This window comes from Ceratosolen solmsi, unplaced genomic scaffold, assembly GCF_000503995.2.
Source record: "Ceratosolen solmsi marchali unplaced genomic scaffold, CerSol_1.0 scaffold1, whole genome shotgun sequence".
Taxonomy (NCBI): domain Eukaryota; kingdom Metazoa; phylum Arthropoda; class Insecta; order Hymenoptera; family Agaonidae; genus Ceratosolen; species Ceratosolen solmsi.
In genome coordinates this window covers 3,340,861-3,349,908 of record NW_011948415.1, presented here as the reverse complement: position 1 = coordinate 3,349,908, position 9,048 = coordinate 3,340,861, and the positions used below count along the sequence as shown (strand labels likewise).

The 9,048-nt window shown below is 39.1% G+C and overlaps 1 protein-coding gene across 1 annotated transcript; it reads right to left on the bottom strand.

Moving 5' to 3' along the window:
* Positions 1-318: 318 nt before the first annotated feature.
* Positions 319-2,727, bottom strand: LOC105368589 (uncharacterized). The gene is made up of 3 exons (XM_011507623.1): positions 2,446-2,727; positions 1,998-2,183; positions 319-688 (listed from the first exon to the last, which is right to left on the bottom strand). Exons 1-3 carry the CDS (start codon positions 2,504-2,506, stop codon positions 474-476), a joined length of 462 nt encoding a protein of 153 aa, XP_011505925.1. The 5' UTR covers positions 2,507-2,727; the 3' UTR covers positions 319-473.
* Positions 2,728-9,048: the final 6,321 nt, after the last annotated feature.

Sequence of the window (9,048 nt, the reverse complement as noted above, 5' to 3'; positions counted from 1 at the left end):
CTCGAAGAAATAGTCAAGAAAATTTTTCCATCAGGAATGTCAACAGTTCTTCCCTTCATCATAATTTAATATGTCGTTCCCTCGAACTTGGAAGTAAAACGCAAAGCAAGAAAATCAGTAGCCGTTGAACAGAAAAATCAATGGATTCTGATAGTGGTATACATTTTTGATTTACAAAATGGGATTTACCGCGTCAAGAAGAGATATATATATATATATATATACACATAGATAGAGAGAGAGAGAGAGAGAGAGAGAGAGAGAGAGAGAGAGAGAGAGCGTGTATGAGCGCGATGGTATGGGGGTTGTGGTGGTGGTGCGGCGAGGGGAAATGTGGTAGGTGGTCAGTTAGTGAAGGGAAGAGGGGGCGGCAGTAAAAGAAATAGAATTCACTACGGTTGGCTCGCCGGGAGCGATTTCCTCTTCTGGCTTGTTCGTGCTCTTGTTATTCGCCTAGGAGCGACCAAATCGAATTATCGAAGGCTGAGAGACAAGGGGACAACGAGTGCGAAGAGCATCGTCACGAGTCCGATGTTCAGGCTCGTGGCGGCGTTGCAGGAATCCTCGGAGCAGGAACACTCCTGCCAATAGACGCCGTTCTCGTAAACGCCCCAGTTGCAGACCCCCGTGACACCTGTGTTTGCTACGGACGCGCACCGACGTATCACCTGACGCCATCTCCCGTCCCCTGCAACATCAGACAATTATAATCAGCCCTTCGCTTTATATGGCTATCATTACACGATCGCTAATTCGTATTTTCCTTTTTGTCGTCTGTTCCTGATAAAGCGTTGCTATCCTATTCTATCATCTTCTCCCTCTTTTACTACTTTCTTTTATCTTTTTTCTTTCTTTCTTTTTCTTTTTTTTTTACACAGCACCCTTATTGCACAAGTTTCGACGTTATTACAATAGACTGGTGCTTCGCTCGATTTTGGGCCTAACAAAATTTTGAGAAAATTTTTACAAAACGATCATTCGTGAATCGCACTCCGTTATCTACGGTACGTTTATAAATAATGCATTGATGAAATTAATACGGGAATTAGAATTTTACACGGCAATTTAATAATATAATCAATCGACCATTAAAAGTAAAGATGATGTACTTTCAATTTTATTCTGCCATAAGGTTTACGGTTAGAGCTAGGAAATAATTTTCGTCCTTGTATTGAAAATTTATTTAAAAGCAATGGAATAACTTAATATATTTCTTGATTACGTGAGTATTTTGCCTAATCGTTGCCAGTCAAAACATTAAACGCTGAATTTCAAAATAATTGTATGTTTCATAATAAAAATTTTTAATAAATTTTGTATAAGAAGTATTTATTAACTATAGCCTCACCCTACTACGGATATAGATTTTTTTTTGTTTGGATATAGAGAATAACAAAAAGTATGAAAAAGCCTTTTTCGTGCTTTGCAGTAAACTTATAATGGGAATTCACGTTTTGCAAATTTATGCGCAAAATGCATATGTAAGTTACGAGTCTTAAGGGTACCCTCGAAGATTGGGCCAATTTGTCAAGTGAAAGAATAGGAATTAAAACGCGAATATATACAACATAATGCATACGACGATATACTGTTGAGAATGCAAATTTTTTGATGAAATTATAACACTTCAGACACAATTCGTAGTTTATATATTCAAAAGTAAAATTTAGTGAATAATTAGATAATTTTACATTGGATTAATTATGCACGGTAGTCGTTATTAACTACTTTCGCCGATATTAATAGCGATGCCATTCCTATACTATGAATTCGATACAATGAAATTCCATCGTTGTATTCGTTTATTTTGTAAACATTACACTAAAAATTCTCTCAAATGCCAATGTATACGTAACGCCTACGCTCTATTATGACATATCCGACGAGCATAGGCACAATGGGTACAAATAATACGCTTTGAGGTACGCGTGTCAGAGGTCGCACACTAAGATCACCGATGCTTGGTTCGTTTTATTTGGGTAGCACGTCATACTCACAAATGAAACCACGCGGACTTTGCTGGGTGATTTTGACGCAAAAGGTGCCGGGCATCTTGGACTCATCGCTGTTGCACTCGACGGGGATGTTGCGCTCCTTGTTAAACTTCTCGTAGGCCCCGCAGTTATCTTCACCCTCCGGATCGGTATCGCTACTGCACTGGTAGCACTTTATACCGAGGCTGCCTAGAACGACAAAAGGTTTGAGTTTGGAAGGTTGGCCGGGCAAGCGGCTCTCCCTCAGGTAAACGAGATGAACATGATAACCGCGGCGTTCAACTCGGGGAGATTCGCGTATCGAGTGCGCACTGCGCGTCCCGTGTCTCTAACGGAGAGGACGCGAATCCAATATGGCGGCGCTCAGAGATTCAGGAGTGGCAGCTCGGGCCAGGCGACCGCGCCCGCCTGGCCGCTGCAACGCCTCGAAAGCCCAGTTCGGTGCTCTAACCTATTACGTGCGAGGCCAGGATCACGAAGACAAGGATGCTGGCGTTACGGTGGGGCGGCATCGTCGCGAGTCTGGTCCACGGCTCCGAGGCCACGGCGGACGGTGGTGGCTACGGCGGTGGCGGCGCCGATGGACTTGCGGACACTGGGGCCGAGCGAGACGCAATGTGACTCTGATTTCTGGGTGTGTTCGCTTGCGCAGACTATGGGGCCCTCTTATGCGAGCACGTGGAAGCGCTCGAGCCGCTTACCTGGTCGGCGATCGACCGCCGCCTCCTTCTCGCCTCGTTCATTGTCCGAGCGAGCAAGAGTCCCCGCCGAGTCGACTTATCGAGCCCGCGACTTATTACGGATGTCGGGCGACCGATTTCCATCATCGGAGGGCCGGGCTTACGTCCTGGCCCTTTCCTTTCTTTTTTTCCGTCCCCCTCCCCGCTCCCCCGTTTTGCGAGTTGCTTTAGGTGGCTTAGTGTCGCACGGCAAAGTGTCGTGAAAGCGTAATTTTTCGAAAAATTCGTTCACAGCATTTTAGCGTAATTGTTTGGTGCGTGTGTGCGCGTGTGTTTGAAGACGTGACGATAGCATTGATGCCGGTAGTGTGATCATTATCACTGGTATAAGTCGGAGCTGCGTGCAAAAGGGGAGAGTGGGAGCTGTCATTTGTCGTTAGATCGTTCATTGATTTTAATGGTTTAATGGTTTAAGGAAATGTGAAAGTATGCTTGAAAGTTTGCGAGGGTGAAGGAAATTTTCACGGTTTTATGGTATATTTGCGATAGTTTGTGGAAATGCTTTTATAAAAATTGTTCGCGGAGATACGTGATAGATCAGTTTGTCGGAAGTCGCATGAGTTTTTGGTGAGGGAAGTTTGTAGTTTTAATTTATAATCCCAATCTGTTTATTATTTTGGTGAAATTTGAAAAATTCAGCGAAATTATTATGATGACAATTATGTGGAAGAACCAAGGGATATGATATTACGACGAGAAAGAGCGATTCTGCGAAAACGGCCGCAGAAATGTTACATATATATATATATATATATATATATATATATATAACTAATGGCCTCACAATAAATTAAGAATTTACAATTTAAATGTACAGTAAAGAGTTAAATACGAATAAAATGCAAATCGAATGAATTTTCAGATGAAAAGTGCGTTTCTTTTGAAAATTGTTATTTTACTATGATAATATATTATAATGATGTACGGCTACGATTAAGATTCCTAATCGTCTAGACTTTTCACATTTCGATAAGCATTCGTACTTTTTACGACTCTCAGGGATTAGTATAATTTTTCACGCAGGTAAATTTCAGTTTAGCTATTTCTCGCAAGACTTTCATTAATGTACGCGGACGTGCACGAGCGTATCATATAATTTCCCAGACTTTCAACATTTTTTAAACATTTTAAACATTTTAAAACACAACATGTCTATAGCGAAGAGCTCTTAAATAAATAATACATGTTATGTAGTGTTACATACGAGAACGCTTTGTGTCCACAAGGTGCTTGTGTGTGGGTACACGAGCGCAATACGAGCCTATATGAATGCACGTATTATGCGAATACGCGAGTGTAGCGATGTAGTGTGCTACATCTCTCTCCCTATCTCTATCTCTCATACTTATTCTTATATATAAATGCCGTTGCGGCATACATTACATAATTATTGACAGATTTCAATAATGTAATCTTTTTATCGAAAACAAAGTAATGAAATATTTCTAAACATACTCAAATAAAGAATTTATTGATTTTGAATTTCATTAACCAGAAATTTTAGGTAAATATACGACTGAATATTTTATTAATAAATGATCGTTAATAAAATTCATTTTTTTTGTAATTTTATAATATTCCATTGTTTATAATGTTACTGTAAATGCTCGTATTCGGAAATCTTTATAAATGAATATTATTACGCTCATTATCTAGGTAATAGTGAATAATAAAGTTTTTCACCCTCTAGTTTCGATATTCCCCGAAAATGACAAAAATCACATGGATCCGAAGTCGATCAAGTGGATCAATAAATATTTTTTATTAAAATGCAGCAGGCATTGTTTAATTATTTACAAAATCATACAAATTTATATGAAGTTATGATTAGAGTATGTAGGGAGAATAGTAAAATATGTTATATTCAATTTGGTTTTGGGAGCTTTGAAGTAATGTAAGACGATTATCCCCGAAGCTTGAAATTAGAGTTCTCCACTTCCTATGGAATGAAATTTCGGAAAAGTTTGGTAAGTTGAGCGTAATTGAGAAAGGCAAATTATAGCAGGATTTGGCGATATATTTTGCAACGGCTGCTTAGCTCAGTCGACTTCATCTCACCTTCGAAAAGCCAAATAAATCGATGCATCGGCGCTCGTATCGTCGTCACCTCTACATGTACCTGTCGTTTCACCAATGACGAGAATACGTTCGTTAGAGGATAAGTCGACGTTATATTACGTGTCATTATCGTAAAGTGGATCAAGAGCGCGGTATAAGCTATTCGTCTCGGAGATAAGAAAGCGCGCGGGATGAGAACGAGCGAGTATAATCTGAAACTGGTGTGAAAGAGCGAAACCGGAAGCCTCGGTGCCGTTGTGACGCTGTGGCTCTTCTCCGAGGTGTACAGACCGAGAGTGAAATTGTCGTCGAAAAAGCTGACCCAAAGTAGCCGTCATTGTTGCGCTACGAAGCATTGTTCGCCAAACTACTTCACGTAATTGCTTGTTTTTGTTCATTATCCGGCTCGAGAGCTTTCGACGGTGCCGGTGCCGTCGCCGCCACCGTCACCGCCACCGCCGCTTCCATTTTATCACCTATCGCACGTTCTCCTGTATATACTCGTCTTTGGATAGTTACTTTGGCCCTCGTTTTCGTCTATCCGATATCGTCACACTCATGGAACTTGATAATCCTTCCGCTGGTTCTTTTCTTCTTGATCCCGTCTGTTTTTCCTCGGCTACTTTTTCGTCAACCAGCTTCAATTACTCAATCGATCACGATTGTACTTAAAAGATTTTGAGATGCCAATTTCGTCGTTGGAATGGTTTGCTGGCCAAATTTTTTTTACACGGCCAGTCTCGCCTCCACTGGACGACAACGACAATCATCATATTCCGTCCAAGTATAATATTAATTTAAAAGACACGTCGCCGAGGTCGTATTATTGGGATTCATGTAGTTGGCCATTTCGTTCACAGATGTCGCTGCACGACGAGCGAGCTGCGCGCACCGATGGTGAACAATTGTTCCCGTAATTTCGTAATTAAGCTCTCGCCAGCAACACCCACGGCGAGTGTTCGTTCGCTTTTTACGAAGTAATACAGAATCAAGTATAATCACCGCCAATAACTATAAATGCTAATTACTCCTCTGAATTTTGTAAACGGCATTTTTAATAACGAATGTAACGACGTTTTTGCATAACGAATGCATGTTAATGCTAAAGATGGTGGTAAATGAGGAGGAAATATTTGAAATATTCACTAGTATATTGTATTATAAATATTTTGATTTCTCGACTAAAATTTAGATTATTTTTCATAAAATGAAGCTCGAGCAAATTATAATTTGAGCATTGCAAATATGAGCCAAAAAATTACTTACCAAATTCATATTTGGCTTTTCTTTTTTCTTTTTGACTCACAATTGGAAATGCACGTCACGTTTATTATTATTTTCATACATTATATATTGAATAATTTAAATTCCTCACGAAAATTTCATTGTGCCTCGTATGGACAATTTTTTTATATTTATGTTTTCGGAGGACTCTCCACGGGCGCGCGATTTACCTTTAATTTCAATGTTTTACATGCTGTAAGATATCGTTATTTTTGTACGTGCTTTCTTTCTGGCAAACTAGAATTCAAGATCTCATCATCTCCAAATAGGGAGGATGTCGGGAAATGACTTGGATCCTAAGAGAATTTTTGTGTCCTATATACCGGTGGAATAAAATTCTAATTCAAGTAAGTGGAAATATGCAACAGCCTTTCTTATACATCTATGTGTATGTATATGTATATATTACAAGGAGCGTAATAGCAAAATGTAATTTATTGTCGCGAAAAATTTAACTAATCCTTCCGATTAGTATATTTTTCTCATTTATCAGCACGCCCAGAAGATTGTTTTTATTAAGAAAGTATTCAAAGATTTCGCGCAAAATATAATAAATTTTTGTCCAACTGTAATAATGGGCGTTCGATTCAAGCCAATAAATGCCGATAATAATTGTTTTTATTGGTAAAATTGTATACTTGCTACATATTGATTTAAAGTGTAAGTGCGCTACGAGTAATATTTATTATGTACGCGTCGATGATATATCGATAGTGATAAATGCTCTGGTCATTTAGAAAAAAAAAGTAAAATAAAATAAAAAAGAACAATAAATATTTCGTTAAGAAAAAGAACAAAATCCAAGTTATTGGTAAAAGAGAAATAAGGAGCAAAGCTTTTTCGCAATACGGAAGTTTAAATGCATCTGGGCCTCTTATATTCGTTAATATGTCGAGGCCAATGTGGTTCCTCTTAAGGGCACTTTTTTTCAAGACATTAGCAAATGCGCGAGACTACGGGAGAAACAGAGAGGAGAATGAGCAAGAAGCAAAAAGTCTTGTAGCAGTCCTGCCAAAAAGCATCAAAAAGAGTGGATCGGGAATAAAGGCGACAACTGTCACAAGTGCAAAAGAATAAATAGAAGAAAAAGAGAGAGTATGAAAAAAAGTGAAGTAAACTCTCGTGAGACCGGGTGTATTACTGTTTGCTACTAAGAAGAGATACAAGAAGAGCGTGAGAACGAACTAGCGGAGGTGGAATGGAAAAGGGCGCCGCCGTAGATCATAGAGCAGAGCCGTTTTGAATGATTTACGGTGCTGAGCAGAAGCTGCCGGTGCCGCTGCCGGTGCCGCTGCCGCTGCCACCGCCGCCGCTGCCGCCGTCGCCGCTGCTTTACAGGGAGTCGCGCCATCTTCCGGCCTGTCGCAAGATGCGCGCCCCTTTAATTTTTCATTCGCAATGAGTTTACGAGTCGGCGGGATACACATATTGGATATGAGAAGAAGCGCGCGAGCATACGAGGATGGAAATATCGCTTCTGCTCAATGTTTCAGGAGGCCGGTCCTTTAAAAGCTGCGCTTTTGGGGCGAGAAATTTTCGTCTGGACATTTTATTCTGTGATAAGGTATTGCACTGAGGTCGCGAGGCCGAGCGTGTACACAACTGCCCTCGGAGTTCGGCTCAGGCGATGAAATAACAATGATGGCATTTATAAAATCCTGCGAATGGAGAGATGCACGATGCCTATTAAAAGTTTCACGACGAAATTGATGGGAGCAACTTTTATTTGCGACGTTGCGAATGCTTCTAATTAATTAGAATACATTTGCTCTCTTTCGATGTGTGCCTTATCATTCTCGGCGTTACTTTGCGTTCATGATGAAGCGTAAACGTAGAGGAATAATGCAGTTTGAGCGAGACGTGTCTCGCGCATTATTGGTGCATATGAAATTTTGGGGATATATGGGAAAGGCCTGAATCGATTCTCTTTTTGCATTAAACGATTCAAAATTGCACTTCGACTGTAGATTCGTAAGAATTTTCTAGTTCCTCGAGGAAAGTAATCAAGGCACACGAGTTCTTGGGGGGGGGGGTGAACTACATTTTTATCTCTTTTTCGAGAAAGATTTTTTTCCAAAACATTGCAGTATTGCAGAATATTTTATAAATACCTAATAATTTTGTAAATTCTTGGGTAAGAGGATATTTGTATCGCAATTAATAATATCGATAGACGTAATGTCGAACATAGGAAATTGCTTTAAAAATCAATTAATAATTTATTGTATTTTAAAACTTGGTCTCTCAAATATCACGTTTATTAATAATGCGAGAGAAGATACTTAATAACGAATTTCGTACGTTAAGAAATTTGCAAGAACATTGAAAATACTTGTTCAAATAATTTGATTATAAAAGTCGATGTAAATATTATTGTAAATATATCATCGCGTTATCGCGTGATACTGAATGAAGGAAAAAATGTTATTAAAATGTTGCTATGGAAAATGCTGCGAGGAGAATGTATTTGGACGATCAGATTTTTAAGTACGAGCAGGTACTACGAGTTGGCTCTCGCAAACATCAAAATGTTGTCAGTTTTATTAATTGAAAATGGCATTTTTAATTGAACATTGGCAAGACATTTGCGTATTCAACGAGTAATTTATGTTTTCATTTGTTGGACGCTTACCCTCATTGAACTTAGTCGCGAATCAACATAGATATTGGCTGTCACCAGTCAACAGTCGCTTTTTTCATACTGACGCACATATTATTATCGACACATACAATAATGAAGTACAGTTGGCGTTCTCTCGGCGTAGTTATTTAATTATAAGTAAGATGCTTAAAATATATAAGAAGCAATTTGAATAAAAAAAATTGTAAAAAATCTCGTTTGTTATATTTTCTACAATCCATTAAGCCAATTTTAGTTCTGATAAGTATGTATACATTTTTCCATCGAAACTGTGAGAAAAGTTTCATTGATAAACTTCTATGCAACGAATACAAAATACTTTTTTTTTTTT